At 45.9% G+C, this 21707-nt stretch overlaps 2 protein-coding genes across 4 annotated transcripts in view; one reads left to right on the forward strand and one right to left on the reverse strand.

Moving 5' to 3' along the window:
- GRHL2 (grainyhead like transcription factor 2) overlaps positions 1-11227 on the reverse strand; it is a 76810-nt gene extending 65583 nt beyond the window's left edge. For all 3 annotated transcript variants that reach the window (XM_076329318.1, XM_076329317.1, XM_076329316.1), the window contains exon 1: positions 10933-11227. In XM_076329318.1, coding sequence (XP_076185433.1) covers positions 10933-10952 — 20 coding nt within the window. In that variant the 5' untranslated portion in view covers positions 10953-11227. The remainder of the gene's footprint in view (positions 1-10932) is intronic.
- Positions 11228-11335: 108 nt separating this feature from the next.
- Positions 11336-21707, forward strand: part of ZNF706 (zinc finger protein 706) — a 103992-nt gene continuing 93620 nt past the window's right edge. The window contains exon 1 of the mRNA XM_076329320.1: positions 11336-11364. The gene's annotated coding sequence lies outside the window, so the exon portion shown is untranslated. The remainder of the gene's footprint in view (positions 11365-21707) is intronic.

A 21707-nucleotide genomic window follows, 5' to 3' on the forward strand; every position in this document is an offset into this window, starting at 1 on the left:
CCCACTATGGAGTAGCTAATTCTCCCTGGCTCAGAGGCAATTATTCCAGGCAAGGATTCTCCTTTCCTCAACAAAGCTCCCCTTCAGCTAAACCCGGGCTGTTTCACCGCGTGGGCGGCTGCCCACTGCAATGCACAAAATACCTCTCACTCTCCTTCCTGTAGCAATCTTCCCTTACAATCAATAACTGTCTTTTGTTACTCAGAGTGCTCATAGCCATGCGATAGTCATAACTGATTTATGAGCACTACAGGCAGACTGCGAGATGCCCTTTAAAAACACACCTTTTAAGCATTGGGCTGTGCTTGTCTGCAGAAATGCTGGAAGGGAGGAGTCAATCTCTGCTGCTCTAACTTAGTCAAGACAGTCTTAAAGCAATGAAGAGAGTGCTGTCCTTCAGAGGTGTTGTATACGGTTGTGTTGGGGAGAAGCTAAAGTAAAGGGGATAAATGCTCTAGGAACAGCCACTCAGTAAGTAAACAGTTGGGATGGCTGAAAAGGCACAGGTGCATAGACCTAGAGCCTTCCCAACATCTCCCCAGAGCACGCTTTCTCCAAAACCCAGGTTTTCAGGTTTAAAAACTAAATATCCGTCTCCTCTGGCTTGAGAGATGGTCTGCAGCATAATCAACCGACACACTCATTGTGTTTACTCTGCAAACAGACTGAAACAATAGCACTAAGAAAAATAAAAAACTTCCTCATCACCCCCATCCCTGTAATCAGCTCTGTGGGAGGTTAATGGTCAGACCTAATTACCATGATTTAACATAGTCACTCATTTCAAAGATTATATCCAAAGCAGTCAGCCAAAACAACTGTGCTCCCTTTAAGAAAACTTCTCTATTCATTAAGATTGTTTGGATGGGAGGGAGGGTTTCTCTTAAGAAATGAGACTTGTGTGTGCACACACATTCCCTTTCCTTTTCCATGACTGATGAACCTCCTGGACAATTTCAGCCAAATGTGACAGAGGGGTAGCAAAGTCCCCCGTAACCAGAGGAGATAAATACTTTATATTTTAATATATGCCAAGAAAACCCAACCTCCTGAGCGAGGCTCTGCACAGGTAAGCTCCCTGGTCCCATCAGGCACCCTTCCATGCTGGGGCACCCCCAGCTGTTCCAGCTGTGTAACTGATGACAGCAGGCAGCTGCTTGGAGGTGAGTGACTCCAGTGGCACCTGGACCATGGGGAAGACAAGGGGTGACACCTACGAGAAACATAAGAGCATTCCCACTGGACAGAGCTGCTCTGAACGCCCGACCTGTGAGAAAAGCCTCAGTTGGAGCCTGCAATTAGCAACACATCTACGAATCTTATCAAAAGCTGCAAATGCATCAGTGACCACATCCACGGAGAACCACTCACTTAAGGAAGGAAGATGGGCCAAGATTGCAAGTGGAGGACTTCCCATTCAACCTGGCCAGCAGTATCAGCAAACATATCCGCTGTAGCCCCAGGCACATCTTCTAAAATAGCCTGCCAAGGAGCAGAGAACAAGCCCAACCCTGACCGTGCCCATTCCTCACTCGGGCTAGCCCACCGCCCCTCTATGTGGTACTGAGGATGTGCGTAACCAGAACACAGCTAGGAGAGACCTGCCTGCACAAGCTGAAAGCACACCATTATTTTACCATGGAGATATAGCTTAACAATTAAGGATACTTTGTGCCTAAAAAAGTATATGTTTCCTTTCAAGCTATCAGCTGAGCTTCTAATGAATGCAAAATGTTTCAGTTGTTTTATGTTAAACAGTAGTAGGTGGTTATGTATCTTTATTTACAGGTATGTGAGGATGAAAGGTATTTTCTGAGGAGCTAGATTGCCCTGACACTTGAGTGTTTATGTCAAGACTAAACTTCAAATGGCCTTTATTTTGCAAAATCTTCCCCTCCCCCCCCCAACTGTTTAGCAGAGATTTTCTTGTTTGTACCATCCTACATGATTTGTGTGCTTTCCTCATAAGGAAAGATATACGTAAGTTTTCCAGATTTATACCAGTTACAGTGATTTCTGCATCTGGTAAACTAATATTTTTGAACTTACTTAAAATGAAGATTATGGAATTTTATAGAACCCTATACAAGTGTAGTGTATAAATAGAGATGTCGAAAACTGTGCTCATTTCATTTCGGTTGCTGCAGTACAACAATGTAAGTTGGAGAGGTATATTGTACTTAATGTCAATAAATTAGCTGAATGGAAAGGGCTGGCATTTCAAGCTCTTCTTCAGATTAGAGATAATGAACTTTCAACAGCCAGCACTTGGGGCTACAAAATCCTACTGCAGGCAAATTCTCACCCAACTTGATGCAATTTGTGAATTAGCTTACACAGAATCAGAAATGCCCATTAACACATTCATGAACAACGGTGAAAGGCCACAGCTTTGTGATCGGGCTTGCTTTTTATTCAGAAACAAGATGTCCTGCCTGCCAGTCTCTCTCAGCCAATTTTGATGCTCAAGAGCTTTCTGTTGAATTTGCAAAGTTCATGCAGTCCTCAACCTCTTTGCTAAATTTGCCATTGAACGTAAAGCAGACCAATGCAGCCATGCTGCACCAAGTACAGCTGCATCCTACTCTCCTCCATCATATGCTCAGCTTTACATCCTGATCCGGTTGGTGCTAGTGGGGAAGAAAGTCTCATCCTGCCTGCCCCCCAACTTTTGCCTTGCCCAGGAAATTCACCCCTGAAACACAAAGCAGACTGTTAAAAGCGCCAAGGTGGGCACCCAGCCCAAGTATTTCCTGAGGGGTTTTTTATTGCTTTTTTGGACATTACATTTGTTCTTTCAACAAACTTAAAAACAAATAAATTGCAAGAATCAAGGTGCTCCATGCATATCCCTGCAGACTTCTTTGCCCCCGATAATGCATTAGGACTTCCCTCTCCCTGCAAAGGCTAGGTGCCAGATGGGAATACAGCAAGCAATGTGTGTGAGGCAGGAGGAGAATGGGAGGAATCCCTGTTCCCAGGTTTCAGTCCAGGCCTGAGCCTGCCTGTTCTTATGCCTGTGAGACAGGAGCACCAAGTACATCTGCGCAGCATTCTCTGCAAACTGTCCCTTCAGAAGAGGAGATGGGAGGCTTTGGTGCATACACCTCTTATAAAGCACACAGAAATTTTAGCACAAATGACTGGAAAAGGCAAGACAGACTCACATCATCCTGGCTCCCAGACCAGCATGTCAAGGCCATAGGATATTTATCATAAGCTCCTTTTTTGTTGGATGATAAGAAAGTGCCCGGGGCAACTGTCTGCAATTGGGAAACCACGGGAGAAATGCAAACCCTAAAACAAGATGCTAGCCAAAGGGACTACTTTTTATGTTTCATGCAGACATGCACCACACACCATGTTGCATCCCGGGTTTCTGATCCCTTAATTGTCCAAATCAGAGACCTGGCAGAAGTATGCTGTGATTGAGTGTGCTATGGGAAGAACACCTGCCTGCTTAGTCTTTCCTCCAGTGCAAAGTAAGAAACAGGGAACTTCAAGAATGCCCATATTTCATTTCGTATGACAAAATGTATAGGAGCACGCTCCAGCCACATCCAAGAGCTGGAAAAAGAGCTGAAGCTCCCACTTCAGTTTTGACATAGCTAAGGAGTGCAGAGTGTGATTATTTACATCCATTTCAGTAGCTCTAAAGCCCTTTCTAAATTTAGTTTACACTTACACAACTCTCAGTTCAGCTATAAGGCTACTATAAAACAGATTTAGAACAGATGTGCATACAATTTGTCTTGCAACTAATGTACATACATATGAATTCACAGGCACAAACTGAAGTACTATGACCATTTAAAAGGCAGCAAAGGACAGATCCCACAGAGGCTTGGTAAGTTAACAAACTTTAGATTCCAGATCATAAATTTTTGTCTGTGCTCATTATACAAAGAAGTATAAATCAAAGCTAGCCCTAGTGCTTGAAACCATTTGTTTTAAAGATTCTAAGGTTAGCCCAAATTTACTACCCTCAGCATACTGCTTTGCCTAGACATCAAATTAAAAAAAAAACCCAAACAAAAAAAAAAAACCCACAAAAACCCACATGGGTGGCTCACTGCAAGTTTTGATTTATTTAGGTTAAAAAAAAAAAAAAAAAAAGAGTTTAGACTCCTCAGGATTTATTGCCAAAAGTATAATTAAAAAGTCAGCAACATTGTTGTTTCAATTAGATAATAGTGTTCCGTTAAAACTACAAAGGAGCATAAATGTTTAACGAACAGGAAAATTATGGCCCATGTGTCTTGGTATTTTGTCTTTCATAGCCGACAATCAAATCATTCCCAGAAGCACGAACAGGTCTCCAAGATCTGTTACTTAGCCCAATCCAGTGAGCATATAAATATACAAATGACTTGAGCGTGAAGGAAAATCAAAGCATTTAGACCACCAGGAAACCAGAAGATAAGATGCCCTCTGGCCCAGCCAGCAGTCCATACCAAGGAAAAAACTCCCATTAAAGTGGCTGAGTAATTTTGCCTACTAATGAACGCAGGTTTGGGACTCTTGCAATTTTGGGACGATTATTCTTTTTGAGTACAAGACAAATCTGAACAAGATTAAACATGTTAAATGATTAAAAGAAATTATTTTACCTTTACAAAACACTCCGAGAGGAAGTAAAGTAATACATTGAGAGCAGAAACAGCGAATGGCAAAACAGACTAGTTGAACAATTAGATGCCTACTAGAAGTTTTATTTGTTTTTACTCAGAACCAAAATAACTTGAGCATGTAATAGTGATAAAAAGATTAAAACAAATAGGTGATTCATTAACATTGACAAATTTTTTTTTTTAAACCATGCAGAAAACAGTCTCAAAAAAAAGGCAGGTTTCAGCATATTTGTAAAAAAAACACTGACATCTCAAAAAATGAGGATACTCTGGAGCTTACAACATTACTGCAGTAGCTAACAGAGTTGATCAGAATTAGCAATTACTTAGCAACTTTGGATCACGCCATGCTCTGTTTTGCTAAGAAGTATACTTCCAGCATGCACAGCACCCAAGGTTGTTCTGGCTGACTTGAAGCAGCCAGCAGTAGGCTTTAAAATTAAAAGCAGGTCATGACAAGGCTTCCTAGACCTGCTGCAGTTTAACCTGACCCTTGGCCCCGTGGCCCTTGTTCATTCATTCTTCCATGCAGTTAATGGAAATGGAATAGTTACTGCACTGATAGCACCAATTGCTGTTTTTTCAGAATATGAAATCTTTTACACAGTGAGAAGGAAAACATGAATTCAACAACTGAGCAATCGTGGGAGCCAAGATTTCCCACAAATATTTTTAAAAAGCACACAAAACCAAAAATATACTTTTCAGAACAACTAACATACAGACTTATGGAACATGCGATTATCTCTCACTATTAGGAAAATTAACAAAACTACAGATATACGTAACCTTCGAGGCTGGAGACATATTCTCAAGCTACAAGTATGTTGCAATATTTGACTTCTCCACAGTTCACATGCACTTAATATGGTTTCCTTGGTTAAATATTTCATAAGCAACAGTTCTCTTCTTTATGAAGCTAGTACTATCGAAGAAGAATAGGACAGAGTCCCAATATACTAGGTTGTCTGAACTAATTACTTATCTTCTTTTAATTAGCTACTACTGTCCTAATCACTGATTAAAAAGCTAATGAAGATTCATCCCAGGATGAATTCCTAGATCAGCATTTGAAGTGTGTGTGTGTACAAAAAAGGGCAGCTTAACTGGCTGCTCCATAATCATGGGGGAAAAGTATTTAAGGTAACCATCAATAGTCTGCACTGGATTAATATTTGTGAAAATATTTGACAACCGATGTCAACCAGTGTAATATCATTTCCCCTTCAGATGTCCCTGCCAGAATGAGAATGATGATGTCCCTGCTGACCCTTCCACAGGGAAGAGGTTATGTGATCATTACCATCAAGTAAGTGACCTGGGAAAATCCCCCCCCCTCCTGTTCTGCTTTGATCTTCAGTCTGATCTCAGACTTCAGCACCAGAGAGACAGCAGTGTTACAGCAAGAAGTAGCCATTTGATACGCTTACTTCTCTCAGTTAAGCTTATGGTTGCAAGTTCTATGAGGTTCTGCACATCGACTTTCCACCTTCCTTGCAAAGAGATGGTTTTCTGGGGAACATCCACAACAGCGTGTCTGACATTTGAAAAGTGCAAGCACTAAACACCTCTAATTCCTGTTTCTCCATTCATTCCCAGATGTGTAACACTTGGGAAAATTCATCTCAATGGATGCCCTATCCAGACACTCAGCAGTAGGAAAAAAAAAAAATAATCGAGTAGTCTGTGACCTAATTGCCACTCAACATCTGCTGATGGGAAACATGTTTGGCCCTCAAAGAAAAAAATCAAGAACAATTCACAGAATCACATTGTAAACCATAAATGCCCTTTGTTGTTATAGTACTAGATGCTTAAGTTAAATATTATGAAGGCAGCATCTACATTTACACACTGAGGAAGAAATAGGAAACCAGGGCAAAATTACCCTGTGAAGAGTCCAAGATCAACTTCTGCCACAGACACTAAGTAGCAAGCTGGATGTGAACATGCCTCCACTGACACACAGGAGCAGGTCTGAACCCATTCCCACCTCCAGGCTCGCTCTCCCCTCGGTTATTTACCCACAAGCACATGCTCAGCTGCAGACCCAGGCTGCCCCAAGTCCTCCTTAATGTGGTCAGTCTGAGCACACCCCAGCCCTGTCTACCTGGTGTCCCGAGTAGCTCTTGCGCATACTGGGGGTGTTGGGAGCCTAACCAGCCTGACTGACAGGCAGTCATGCGGCTGGCCAGCTAGCAAGAGAGCCACAGCAACCAGCACACTCGGGCCTGCTATCAAGCTGCTTCTTCGTGCAACTGCAGTCCCAGGCTAGGTGGGACTCATGACTTTACACAACACCAGGAGCAATGGAGACACAACTGTGGCATTTACCAGGCAGAACCCAAGTGGTTGTACAATTGCTGCTCCTCATTCACAGAAGTACTGGCAATCTCTAAAACCCTGTTAAGTCTCACAAGCATTGAGATCACCGATTAGCTTCACTAATGCACTAGAGCCATTACTCTGGAGTTCTGTGGTGATAATTTTTTTCTGTATATTACAGTAACAACAACTTTTCACCCTATAAATGCAGAAGTGAACCCTGGAATCATCTTTACATCCTGCAAAGGGGATGCTCCCTCCTCCCCACCCTATACCCCCCAGCCTCTGTTCAATCCCCAGGGTCCCCTCATTGGATTGGGGATTGGATGGTAACAGAAGCAGCTGCATGGACCTCCAAAACATTCATAGAGAGGCAGGGACACACATTTCCTTCTGCAGATGTTCTAGTTTGAGCAGGTCTGTCTTTAACACCTGCCATTTGCTTGCACCCCCCTCTGCATATGAAGAACCCAGACCAATGAAAAATGGATGTTAAAAATAACCTCCAAGAGGAGATCAGGCTACTCTCAACGCAACACTCCCCTGAGCCAGTTCTCTAGCTGCACAAACAGCTCTTCTGACACAGCTGAGAGGGTGGAATGGAGGCGGGAACAAGTGGCCACAGCCTGCTTAAGTCGGTACTACCTCTGAAAAATGCATGTGAAATCATGCCTTATCTCTTCTGACCGATAGGAGTTTGTGGAAGCAAGCAGGCAAGACCCAGCTTAGGCAGAAAGACTAAAGGGAAAGACAGGGAAATATGCACACTATCTTAAGGATAAGCTCCCCTTCCAAGCTCCTCAGCATTAGAATCAAACGACTTGTTCTTTAGCATTTTCACCCGACTGTCCACCTTCCTCCCTTAAACCTGATGGTGCAGGTAGCACTACAGCACCCCTGTCCCTGCTCCTCCCTCCAAAGAGGGACACTGCAGGCACCCGTGCAGAGCCATTGCACAGCGGGATGCACCACCCCTCCAGAAAACCCAGCAAATCCCACTGAAGGATGAGACAGGAACATACTTTTCCACACTTTCTATATCCCCTCAGCTGCTTAGTCCTCTACATCAGCACTTTACTAGCACAAACCCCACAAAAACATGTCCAATGACACTGACAAATTAATTGACCTCGAAATAATGAGCTTCCCTCTCCAGTCTTGCCTGTAGGGAAGATCTGTTTTTAAGTAAAAGAAAGGCCATGTGGAGGAGAATAATGTTGTACTCTCTGGATTAGGTTTTAATTGGATATAATTAGAGCCTAAAAAAACCCTAAAAAAACAACCAAAAAAACCCTCCCCATGCAAACTCCCCCCACCAGTCTAATATCTCATTCCACCTGGTCATCTTTTCTGAAAACAAATTTATTTGTCTTCTCACGTTACACTTGTGTACATAGAGCCCAGGGGATTTCTTTACTTTTTATTTCCTTTTCAAACTCCTACCTACCACCTATGAATTTTCTAAACACCTTAACCAGAAACAGATCACAGGCATACCTGCAATGGGGGAAGTGCTGTTACTTGAGCACTGCTCTGCAGTGCTCTTATGTTCCTCACAGTGGTAACAACAGCAGCACTACACAGAGCAGGGGATGAAGGGCATTAATGCTCCAGTCTCAGTAGTTTACACCTATGCCATACTGTTCCTGTTGGAAAGGAAGGATAGTCCGGTAGCTTAGTAGCATCCTAGACCCAGAGGGGAACCACTTTTGCCCTAGTTTCTATAGTCTTACACGAGTTATGTTTCCACTGCACTATTTTTCAGTTTCAAAGCTGACTGCGGTACAAAGTTACTCCTTCTCCCTCCCCCCCCCCCATATTTCCCTCCTGCTCCCGTTAACTGCACTTGATCTGCTGCAGCCTAGTTTCTGACCCTTTGCTGAAACTACTAGCAACTAGGCTCGGCCAGGGAATAATGTACAGTTCTGGAACTGCCTATTGCTTTGGGATGCCCTCGATCACTGCTTCTTGTCAGCTCTCAGCTCTTTCACAGTTAATCTGGTTCCCCTCCCAACTCAGTAACTGCTCTTTCAGCTGCCCCTCCCTGCCTCACCGGCATCCCTCAGGGCTCTGTCCGTATTCCCTTACTTGCACTTAAATCATTTACTGCTCTTATCTGGCCACCTAAGGCATTAGTTCCCATCCCCACTCAGATGAACTTCCAAACTCCGCTGTTCCCAACTCCTGCCACAATCAGTTTAATTTCACATCAGTAACTACCTTCGCACTATCCCACTGTCAGCTGATGTTTGAAAAGGCCAGGACTAAAATTATTTTTTTAATCTTTCTCCTCTGAACCGTCCTGTCTCTTCCCTATAAGGGCAGCCAACCCTGCTGTTTTCTTTTGTCGGATAATCTCTTTCTTTCACTCCTTGACAGGCAGGCTGTCACGAAGCCTCTCTCAGTCCGATGTCTCCAACATCAGGCTCCTCCTCACTACCGCCTTTGCCACAAAGGCTCCTGGGGAGCCCAACAAGGGCTCGCATCCGAGCAGCACCAAGCGTAGCTGAGATTACGCTCATGACTGGGGCGCTCCTACCTGCACCAGCGCAGCGGTAAAACAAAACTGCCGTCTCCTGCTTGGCCTCTGCGATCTCCCGCCCTCCATATTCTTTGCCCCGTTACACTCCCCAGCCGCCTCCTGCAGAAACACTAATAACCCGAGCAGGTAAAATGGCCTTCCCGCCTGGCTGCCTCACGGCGGCTCCTCGGCGCCGCACAGCAGCAGGCCACCGCCACGCTCCCAGCCAGGCCCCGGCCCTCACGCCAAGCCGCCTGGCCGCGATCGCGGGAACACAGACATCGGCTTTACCCCACCGCGTACCGCGGCGGGCGGGGAAGGGGCTAAATAAAAACAACCCCTGGTTTTGGGCTGATCGACGCGAAGCGTTGATGGAATCGGACACGCGCTGGGGTGGCAGGAGAAGAGCAAGCCGCGGCCTGCGCGCCAAACGACAGCTCCCGGCGCCTCCCCCCGCCCCGGGACAGGCTCCCCTCCCGCTGCTGGCTTCGTCTCGTCCCCGGGAGGCCCGGCACCGCGTCCCCCGGCGCCTCCGGAAGGCACGGGGGGCTCCCCACTTCACCGCCGCTCTTCCCCCGGCCTCGCCCGCCTCGGGGCAGGCTGCTTAGCACGCCTCGCTGTCGCCAGGCCTGGGCCCGACCGCCGCGGCCTGCGGCCCCCGCCGCCGTGCGCCCGCCCGGGCGGGAAAAGGTCTGCGGCGGGCCCGGGACCGGCGGGAGCGGGCGGTTTCCACCTCCGCCTCCTCCTCCGGCGCCGCTACTGGAAAAGTTACTTTTTAACCCCGGGCGGAGGCGCCGGTCTCCGGGCAGCCGCGGGCCCGCTGGGAAAACAAGGTCAGGGCGCCGAGGCTGAAGGCGCCGCACGCAGCGGCTGGGGCGGCCGAGGCTGGGGAGCACCCGGGCAGGGCCTGGCCGGGCACCTTCCTCCCGCCGCCCGCGGGACGGGCCCGGGGTGCCGACGGCCCCCTGCCCTGCCCGCCCAGCATCGGTCGAGGCGACGGGAGGCGAAGGGAGGAAGATGGCCGTGTCCGGCCCGGGATAAAAGCCCTTTGTTGCGCTAACACAAAAGCCAAGAAGCACTTTTCGTCCGGGGCCTTCGGCGGGCGGATGCCGCTCCGCTCTTCTAGGGCAAGGAGAGCTCCCTACCGAAAAGCGACCCTCGAGGTGAGGGGGTGGGGGGAAGAAGAAGAAAAAAACCTAAACTAAAAGGGGAGTTAAAAAAAAAATCGCGAAGCCCCCCAGGCAGATGGAAAGCGAGGTGGGGGGCGGCGAGCCGCAGCCTTGTCCTCGGGCGCTCTGGGAGTTGCTCTGCCGCCCGGTCCGGCGTCGTTTTACGGAGGGAGAAACGCCGTCCCGGCAGGCCCGCGTCCGCCACCGGAGAGGGGGAAACACAGCCAGCCAGTCGGGCCGGCCAGCCCCGCGCAGCGGGAGCAGCGGCGTGCCTGCGATCACTTACTTGTCCGTCTCTTGTGACATGTTTGATCCAATGAACTCTCTCCCCTTTTCCCGGTGCCTCCGTCTCCCTGGCGGAACTGGACTTTCAGGTCTGTGCAGGTGAAGGTGTGTGTGAACGCCCGGGACGGCAGAACCAGAGCTACTGGTAATTCTGCTTTCCTTCCCCCCCTCTCCCGGCTCCGCAGCCAGCCGCCGAGGTAGGACAGGTAGAGCCCCCTCCCCCTCGCATGTGGGGAGCGGCGGGGCTGGGGCGCCGGCGAGGCACGGCACGGCTCGGCTCGGCGCGGAGAGCGGCCGGGCCGGGCGCGCACAGGTAACTTTCCCGAGCGGCGCTGGATTCTTTCACTAAAGGAGCGGGGCAGAGGGACGAGCCGCCAGCTGATTGGGCGGCGCGGGCTGGCAGGTGCGCTGCCATTGGAAGAGGCGCGCACAGGTAAGGCTGCTGCCGAGCTGCAGGTAACGCACCTCGCGCCCGCGCCGCGCCGCGAGGCAGCCGCGGGGGCCGCCGCTGCCGCCGACGAGGGGAAGGGAGGAAGGGGGAGCCGGCGCTGAGGCGGCGGGCGGTTCCACCGTGAAACAACCTCTCCCTTCCCCCGCCGCGGACGGAGCGGGCCGGCCGCGGGAGAGGCGGCCGGCCGGCCGCACTGAGGAGGCGAGGCGCGGTGAGGCGAGGCGAGGCGCAGGGCCGTTGGTGCCTCGCGCGGCGGCGGTTGGCCGTTGGCGGCCGCGCGCCGCTGAGGCAGAGGAGAGGCCCCTCGCGTGTGGCGGGGCGCGACGGAGCGGGGCACCGCGGGGCTGCTCCTCGGCGAGCCGGTCGGGGCGCGGTCTGCCTGCTGCATGCACCGTGCCGGCGGCGGAAAGGAGTAGCCGTGCCCAAAATCCCCCGGCTGCCGCGGCTGGCCTGTGACTGCCGTTGGATGGTGCCCAGAGAGGCGTCGGCCTTCGCAGGACAGTTTCGTAGTTAGGCTTTTTGTTGGGTTTCGGGGCTTTTTTACTTTTTTTTTTTTTTTTTTGGACCTTACCCACGTTTGGGACCGGCCAGGTTTGACGTTGGTGAATGTCTTGGTGCAGAAGGCAACCCACGGCAGAAGGATGACGTGGTGCCAGGAGATGACACCCACTGCATGGATCTGAGAGCTAACAGTCGAGCTGGGAGGGTTGACGGGTCTGTTTTGTCAGCAGGGGAAGGCTGGAGAGAAAATGGGAAGGCTGGAACGGGGTGTTTATTGAGGAAGGCTCTGTTATGCAGGGGCAAAGTGGATAGAGAGGACTGTGCCGTTAAACTGTCAGTCACCCTTCAGTCCAGTACACCCTACTGTGTACTTTGCCTGAAGACCTAAGTGGGCTTACAAAGGACAGGATCAGGCTGTGTGGGCAGCAGCTTTGCCCCGATGGGGAAGGGAAGAGGGTCTCTCCCTCTGTTGGGTCAGTTTGAGAAGAGGGAGTGGAAAGGTAGCAGAGAGACTTCCACCTGCTCTCACCCGTTCTCAATCCCCATTCCTCCACCAGAGACAGGTCAGGACCCCACTAATTCTTCCTGCTACCACCCATCCTCCTCGAGACATCTTCCTATATTAGGCATCCAACTTGACTGCTGATAACCTCTGCTGTACAAATAGCGCTGTATGTGTAAAGAATGCACCATTATGTAGGGTAGACCATTATATTACTTAGTGATCTTTGCAAGAAAATTAGCTGAATGATGCCAAAACCATCAAATTAGGTGTCTTAGGTGAAGGCATTTTCCATTTTCTACCTTTGATTTCACCTGACGGGGATGTAGTAGAAGGGATATTCACAGAAATATATATTTGTATGACCAAATATGTATGTATACACATATATATAAAAACCATGTAGTATTGTGATCTGGGGCCTGATCATCATCTTTCACCTACTCCTACAGTTGAAATCAAACTTGACTCTGTAAAGTCTTTGGTATTATGGGATCGCAATCAGGCACAAATATCTATTACTGGGTCTCAGACCTTATCAGTATTCATAGTAACTAACCAAATTAAGCCAATTCAGTATAAATCAGTTTTAAGTCAGCTTAAACATAGCCCCATGAAGATTTCTGTCACTTTAACTAAACAGAAAAATACTTTAGCTAGATTAATGACGCTTTGATTGAACACAAGATATTAGTTAGCTGTTCTCTTCCTCCATTCACCAGGCACAGAAAACAAACATTAGTATACAATCTGTAAATCCAATCAGAAGTTGCTAATGTGGCCTGAATTTTGAATAACAAATACTGGTATTGAACTTGTAGGCCGTTATTCATAACAATGCTTGTATGAATTATTTTGTCTAATATTTTGAGGAAGCCATAAGGCTTCATAAAACACAGAAGAGAAACAGTAATTTATTCATTACAAATAATCCAGTCATTTTGAATACAGAATTACTATGTAGTCTTAAAACAAGTTGAGTCTCTCAGGCACATTACTGTGAGATGCTGTGAGTTGTTTTGGAGAAATAGCGGTAGAATGCTATAGCAGTTTAAATTAGTGAAGCCCCCCTGTTAACTGCAGAAATTATAAGGTTTCTTTCCTAACTATTTGTTATGCTGAAAGAAACTTTGAGACCTGAAAAGGTTACCTGTTTGAGCACCGTCAATAGGATTAACGCTAATTCAGGTATCCTCTTTCTCTTTTTTAATTTTTCAATTATGAGAAACATTTGGATGTCGTTTTTTTCCCCCTGTTTTCTCCTGTATGAAATGTAAAGGAAGGAGAGGAAGATCAGTGATGAGCACTTTTGAAAATGCCACCTTCCCCAAGGTAGAAATGCTGCTGATGTGTGATTTTTACAAGAAAGAAAACTGCATTTGATGCCATCTGCAGTCCTGGACCAAACCCAAACTGTAACTCAAACTGAAATGGAGTTTGTTGTTCTAGTACTGGGTCAAATACAAAACTGCCTTTAGCAGCCCGCTCTCAGGAGAGATTCTCTTAGAATGAGGTAGTGGGGAGACTGAATTACTGCTCACCGTCTTAGGTGGTGTTCCAAGGTCAAAGTTAGGAATATAATTGGAAAATGCAGTAATGAACTCTTGATTTGAGGTTGTTGGAGATGACAACTGTTATTTAGTTGGGACTTGCTTAGATGGAAAAATATACCCTGAAAATTATTTTAACTAGGTAGGTAGGCATAGGGCTCATCGTTTCCTGGATGAGCCTTTTGCTTCAGACTGCAGACTGGAATCAAATTGAAAGTGTTGGAGTCCACCTCTAGCTGAGCAGGTCAAACAAGTCCTACCTAATCCAGCCTGATGCTCATTCTTCATGATCTACAAGATTATTATAAACTAATCTGTTAGTCATTGAAAAATCAGCTAATGTTATTTCTGGCCAGACCAGTCTCACTTCCTGTAGAATAAAGGCTGTGTAGAGCAAAAATGAAATAGTCATGCAATACATTACTGAAAGTCTAGGACTTGTCTTTGGAGTGTACAGGAAAAATTTAAAATAGTAAACTGCTGTTTTTCATACTATGTTTGCTTCTTTGTTTGCGCAGCAGCTGATAGCTTTTTGTGGCATTGCAAGGATTCAGTGTAGAATTTAGCTGTCTAAAGCTTTACCTCATGTTTACACTATTTACTCCATAGCAGCTAGTGTCAATGTTGTTTAGACTTGCCAGCACTGGGTAAAGGAAATAGAGTGTACAAATAAGGCTTAACTAGGCTTACTAATTGCACTAAGTACCTAAAATATCTTTCAGAAAACTATTAAAAGAAGTCTATGCGATAAAAGATGTTAGAGAGATATTTATGTCAAAACAGTGTTGTAAAGCAGTTCAGTGAGAGCGCAGATGTTTGAAAACTACTGTTTTCAGTAGGCAGCGATTACCACCTATTTTTATTTGTGTCTTTCTATGTCATTGATGGCTGTTGATATAAAATGTACTCTCTCACAGTAAGTTCAAAGACAACCACCTACCTACTAATTTTGTGATATGCAACGTTTACTGTTAGTCCTCCCCACAGCCTTTCCTTTGTAGTCGTCTTCTGTATGAAACTATATTTATTGGAATTTGTGCAGACCTTGATCCTCAACTGACTTCAATGAAGCCGTCATGTACATCAAAATAAGCTTAACAGATTTCAGTGCAACCCTCCTATATCCCAAATAGATCATTCTTATGCTCTAAGAATGAGTTTTTCCGCACTGTTAACTTTAAGAAAGTAGTTCTAAGTAACCAAGATCCTGGTAACAGTTTACTTCTAATGCTTCACAATGAGACTATAAAAGTCCTATCAGAATAGAAGATTTTGTGATTAATGGCAAGTACTCATGGATTTCTGTCATGCTGCCTGGAAACTGCAGTTTGTGCTCCCCAAACAGGTCTGCTGGGATCCCTTTAGCAACCTCCAGCTCTCAGGTGCCTCCACAACATGTATGACAGCAGCAGTTCAGCAGTGTGGAGGACCACCGTATACCAAGCATTTCCTGGCCACGGGGTAAGGTGTGGAGCCGAGCGTGGCACTTTCTATTTGAAATGCTGATTTGCATTTCTTTTAGATTCATCAAAGCAGTATGGAAACATGTAAGAAAAAAAGGAGAGGCTTTTTTTGTTTTGTTCATTATGAGTGTAGAATTCATGGTTCTGAAAGATGTCAAAGTTATAACATGACTATCCTGTATATCTGCAACGCTGAAATTAGGCAGTGTGGCACACATAATGTTGTTTCAGCTTAAAACAGGAGAAGTCTTTTTTAGTGATGAAAATAGCTCGCAGCATGGAAATCCTTTCAGGATTGAGACATTGAGACAGCTAAGAAGGAGGCAAAGTCTGACAATAGATTGGAATATTAGGTTCATACTTAATTAGCAGACATTAAAGTACCAATCCATTTCATAAAGATTACTCACAGTTTTGGAACCAATTCAATAGAATTTAATATAGAACGATAGCTTTTCTGCAGATGCTTTGATCTATCTGATAGCATTTTTTAGTGATTCACTCAAGCATTTTGAAACATTGGGAAAATACAGTTAGGTCACCTAATGATGGTAATTTTGCTTTTAGTATAAAACCGTAGTGTGAAAAAGAATAAGAAGGCATCTCTGAAAGACAATTTAATGTGATGTGGGATCTGGGACCCTGGAAATATGTTAATTAAGCTGACATTAAAATTGTGTGATGTCATTATAGGGCAGAGCTAGAGAACCTAAATAACCTGACTTGTGAGAAAAATGTTGAGTGCATCTTCCTGAAGCTTTGTTCAGCTTCCTGTGTTAATCAACAGGATCTTTGCATCATCATAGAACAAAACTGCAAATTCATAGACACATTTTGAGTAATCCTAATTTGAACTATTTTGGGATGAAGGTAAAATGCTGTTACTTTGTTTAGGTTGTGAACAGTAAGAAGAAAATTGTCCTAATACCTAGATATCCTTTTTTTTTCTTTAATTACTAGAACATTTTTTTTTAATTGCCAGTAGTAGTTTAAAACCAACTTTTTCTCAAAATTAAAGTTTCTTCCTTTCTCCTTCTTCCTTTCTCCTTCTTCCTTTCTCCTTCTTCCTTTCTCCTTCTTCCTTTCTCCTTCTTCCTTTCTCCTTCTTCCTTTCTCCTTCTTCCTTTCTCCTTCTTCCTTTCTCCTTCTTCCTTTCTCCTTCTTCCTTTCTCCTTCTTCCTTTCTCCTTTCTTTGCTCTTGCTCGCTCCTCTTCTTTTTCATGATAACACAGAATTCTCTCAGTTGTACAAAGTGAGCCCAGGGTTGTTCTTGGTACTGCAGTGGGTGCCTGAGGGAGGTGGGCTGGCCTTCTCTAAGGTTCATGGAGGCCCGGACTGAAGGGCTCTCAGTGGGGAGTGGGAATGGCCAAGTCTGTGTTTGCCACTGAGGCTGCTGCTCCCAACTCTCATCAGTCAGTTCTTGAACCATTATGACTTACAGAGCATCATTTTAAAGGAATCTGAAATAGGGATATGATCAACGTGTGGAAAACCTAAGAGCTTCAAATGTCTTTGCATTGGTTATAAGCATGTTGAAAGTTTAAAAAAATATAGAAGCTCCACAGCTCTAAAATATTGCACTGCAATAATAAGCATTCTAAAACCAATGACAAATGTGTCTTTTTTTGCTCTAACAGTCTGTCCTAAAATAGGTGTAAGTGTTCCAGCATGCAGAAGGTGAAAGATGGCATATAAACAGTTGCTTGTTTACTTTTCCCACACTCAGGAACTAGAGTAAATGCAGCCCAAAGAATCCACAGAAATACTTTCCAATTGGAGCAGCAGGAGTTGGGAAACAAAGCTGTGGATGTATCATCCTGTTCGCTTAAAATCAATGCAGTTTTCCCTCAAAATAGGTCAATGCTATAATCAAATAGCAAGGTACTTAAGAAATCACAGCAAATGGAAAAAGCTGCTTTCAGAATCTGCTGGATAAGAGGTGGGGTTGATAGCCCCTGGGCTGTTGCTCATTTATGCTTGTGGCTGCCCTCAGGAGCAGGGAAATGTTATTTTATTTGAAGGGCAGAGGATAAAGAGGATTGTCTGGTGGCACAAAAGGAACGAGTGTTGGAGCCAGGAGATCTCTACAGTGCCTTGTTCTATGGAAAGGTCACTAGACCATGTGTCTCTGTGTTTCTGTTTAAGCTTTGTCAGCTCTGCTTTTAGTAGCTTTACAGACAGGTGTAGTGGTGTCACTTTCTACTACTTGTTGCTGTTCTCTTTTGAAGTAGAGGAGTATTTCAGAAGAAAGCCTCCAACTGGTTTCGTTCATAAACATGAAGGCAGTATATAATATTACTCCATCAGGCTTTTTGGGCAATGTAGGATCAGAGCTTGTTGACATAATCTTTGGCCTTTCTTATTGCCTTGGGTTTGGTTCTTCAGTGCTCAGGAGCTTCAAGATCATTTAGTCCATGGCTTGGGGAAGACCCCAGTTCTAGATCCCCTGCAGCCGCTTCGTCAGCCTGTCCTATCAGGTTCACCATCTCAGTGATACCGTGTTCATACAATGCACATGCCCTGCATGCACCTACAAGCCTGCTTTATCTCTACTCAGACTGCTGTGAAAGTAGATTTTGCTATTCCTCTGCTGCTGGAAGGACTTCCCTGACACCCAGGGAGATGTGATAACTACTCTATCTCGTTCCACCCCTGTGTTGTGGGATAGCCGGGCCCAGGAATCAGGCTCTCAGCGCGTCACTTTGACGTGCTGGTTCCAAGTTCCTTTACGCCTCATTTTTCTTTTGCAGTATCTCTGCTACCTGTGTGCATTATTACACTGCCTAATCCAGTATTGATTTTTTTCATTGTTTTTAATGCAGATTGGAGTTACTAGGTAATTCCAACTCCTTTAGCTGTGTTCCATGGCTGTGGCATATGCTGCTTTATAACCCTACCTTTGTTTCTCTGAGTCCCTTGTTTAAGAGAAGGATCAGACAAAACATCCGTGTTTTCTCAATTCATTCAGGATGCAGAAACTTCTTCCCATGTCATGCCCTCAACGCTGTGTGTAAATAGTTGCACTGCAGATTTTGCTTCCTTTGTTTCAATACAGAAAGCAAATCTCTCAGAATAAACAGATTTACAACATCTGTGCTTTTCCCTTACATTTTTGTTTCTTTTCCTTTTTCCCAAGTAAGTGGAAATCTTAGCTTCAGGAAGAAGCAAGGTGAAAGTATTCTGCAGTGAAGAAGTTTTATGTGGCTCCAGGACAGAGATGCTGAGTATTTGCTTGTCTCTGACTTGAAAACAGTACCTGGAGATGGCTGGTTTTTTATATGGAGTGTTTGGGTGTGAGGGGCAAAGCAGGCAGATTTACATTTACATTTCTTTACTGCTTTTTTCTCTAGCTCCCACACATGAGCAATAGCCCTGCAGGGAAGGGTGGGGGCAAGATGTGTATGTTGCTTCTTATTTCACCATAAACTTTGCTCTGAGTACTAGGACTTCTCAGGGGAAGGCAAACCCTGCTTTACCATCATTGGGGGTATAAATCACTCCTCTGCATAATCGATACCACGGTTAAGGTGCTTGGGGAGGGAGGCAAAATCATATACTCGGGCTGTGTCATTCCAGAGTGAACTAGGTGCGGGAGGACACATTGAAAGGTTCAGGAAACCTGTGTGAGAAGGAGGCCAAACTGACACCCTGCAGTCTCATAGTCCCAAGGTAAAGACATTGTTTGGTATCATGCTGAAGTTGCTCAAGCTCTCACAGCCCAGGCACCTGCCAGGGTCAGTTCCTGACCTGTGAAGCTTTCAAAGGAGGTGCACGAGGCAGACGTGGGGAGGTAGGTGCAGCACCTCTCCATTTTATACATGAGGTTTTTGAGTAACAGACTTGCCAAAGGTTATGTGGGGAATCTGTGCAGAGCCAGGAATTTATTACCCCTTGCCCAAATCTCAGCCTGGTGCCAGATGCAGACAGGTAGTTTGCTGAATGCTCCAGCCTGACTCCTGGAAAGTACTTTTGCATTCCCAGTGAAACTAGTGAGTTCCCCAGTTTAGAATACATTTATTTTTAAACTGCACAGGCAGGGGTTATGTGTTTTGACAAACTCATGCCGGAGTGTTGAGTGCCTTGTGGATTCTTAGCCCCTGAAACATCATCGTGCCTAACTGCTCGTTAAACCTGCTGCCTAGCAGAATCCCTCAGCCCTCCTGTGGGCTCTCAGGCAGTGCCTGAGAGAGTGCAAGATGCCTTTCTCAGTCTAGCCTTGTTTAAATCGCTAGCAAAGGTGAAGGTAGAGTTTACAGGGGGAAAACAATTCAGGGTGAATTGCACTCACAAAATAGACAAACTGCATTTGAAATGTAGGATTTTAAACCCAAATGTCTTTATCTCATTTTATCAGAGCTAACTGGTTCAGCCTATGTGCAGCATAGGTTGAATTTTAAATGTTGCACTGATAACTGTAAGCTGACATCAGTACCTACACAGGACAACTGATGATGCAGTATCATAGTTGGCTTCAGGGACAGGTCTTACCTTGGGCAGAGTGGAGTCCATTCTCACCAGAGTTTTATAACTCTTGATAAAATCTTTCTTGGTCTTATGTATGTATGAAGTGCAGGTGGTGGACACTGAGCTTGGTACCACAACGCAGTGGAGCAGGAAGTAATCCCATAGCAGGGATTCCTGTGGTATCCTCAAGGTTACAATGATGAGCAACTTGAGTAAAAAGCAGGACACAGGAGAATGTCAGAAGGTCCTGTCACCTTGGCTCTCCTGGGATCTTGTTTGTAAGGTGAGGGGGGATAACTGCATGCTTCAACCCTCCTTCTTACAGTGAAGTTGAATAAAGCATATTTTATTGAGATTCCTAACAGATAAATGCATTAGAGCCACCACTGGTTGGCTCTAGCCAACTGGTTAGCCCCGTAGAAGAGCATGTGGCTGCCCAAAGGGGCTTTCTCTCTTTCTTACCCTAGGTCATGCATTTCTGCCCTCTTGTGTCACAGCAGCAGCCCTGCTCTTTCATCTTCCTGAAAACCGTTTTGGTTTGGTTTGGTTTTTTTAATAGGGTTAGTTTTCAGGCAGGTAAGTAGGCTGGTTTGACCCCCTAAAACTCCATTCCCAAACTGTGGGAGTGCTGGAGCCAACAAAAGAAAGGGGACGGTAGTTGTAGGGCAGGCCCACCTCCTTTGGCAGCAGCCTGGTTTTAGCTTTGAGTTAAAGTGATTGTGAAAGTGCACACAAAGCAGCCTTTTCTGTTCAGGGTGAATGAAAGAAAGCCTTCCAGGTGTAAGCATGGGGAATTAATTACAGCATTTGCACAGCCCAGTTCTCCTGGAGTCTCACACATGGCCGTCTCGGCATTAGAGACGTGGCATCACCAGCAGCTCTGGCAGCATCTGTTTCTTGAACCTTTCAGCCTCCTTCAGTGGCTGGAGTGGTGGAGAATTTCTGCAAGTGCAAGACAATCCACAGCATCAGCACCACTGTAGACCCAGTGAAGCTTCTGAATTCATAGAAGTGTACGGATGAGTGCAGCTATCTGATCAAGAAGGTATTTTATGTCACAGGTGAAATGACCATCTTTTCTTTGAAAGATGTACATGTAGGTGTTGTGCCTGTTTTTTATAGACAGTATTATGAAGAATGTCAATCATTCAAGTTGTCCTTTGCACTGCATCTCTGTTTGTTGCTTTGGAAGTGACTTCACAGCTGGTTAGTGCTCAAATTCTGCTAGCTTTAGGGGTTAAATTCGATGCTTTGGCCCTCCAAACCCAGCCTTGCAAGATGGGGGGCAGGGAGGGGGGATCTCCCCTTGATCTGTGCTGTTCCCTTTGGGTTCCAAAGCTTCCATCAGGGCAGGGAAGGGGGAAGGGAGACCAAGGATATCTGAAAATCTTCAGTGTAAACAAGACCAATTATACAGACACCAATTACCTCAGTGTAAACAATCAATCACACTATAATGGGGAGAACCTTTTGAGCCTGAGGAGGGTGCTTTGAAGTGCCTCTGCTCAGAGATTGCCTATTAATGCAGAGAATTGCACCAGCAGCAGCTGTTGGCTCCGGTGAGTAGAGTTTGGTGGCAATGACAATGGAGCTGGGCAGATCGGGAGTTGCATGCCATGATATGACAATACAGTAGTTAAAATTCCACCAGCGATGAGGCAGTAGCCAGTGGCAACCTGGCTGTAGGCTTGCCTGTATCAGCCAACACATATCATTGATGGCAGTGTGAAGGAATTGGAATTTTTTGTTACATATATGTGTAGTCATTACCTCTGTGTCCAGGAAACTGCTTGACCGGCACTGTACTGACCGGTCACTTTCCTGGTAAGTCTGCAGCCTCCTCTG

This window comes from Aptenodytes patagonicus, chromosome 2 (assembly GCF_965638725.1).
Source record: "Aptenodytes patagonicus chromosome 2, bAptPat1.pri.cur, whole genome shotgun sequence".
Lineage (NCBI taxonomy): Eukaryota > Metazoa > Chordata > Aves > Sphenisciformes > Spheniscidae > Aptenodytes > Aptenodytes patagonicus.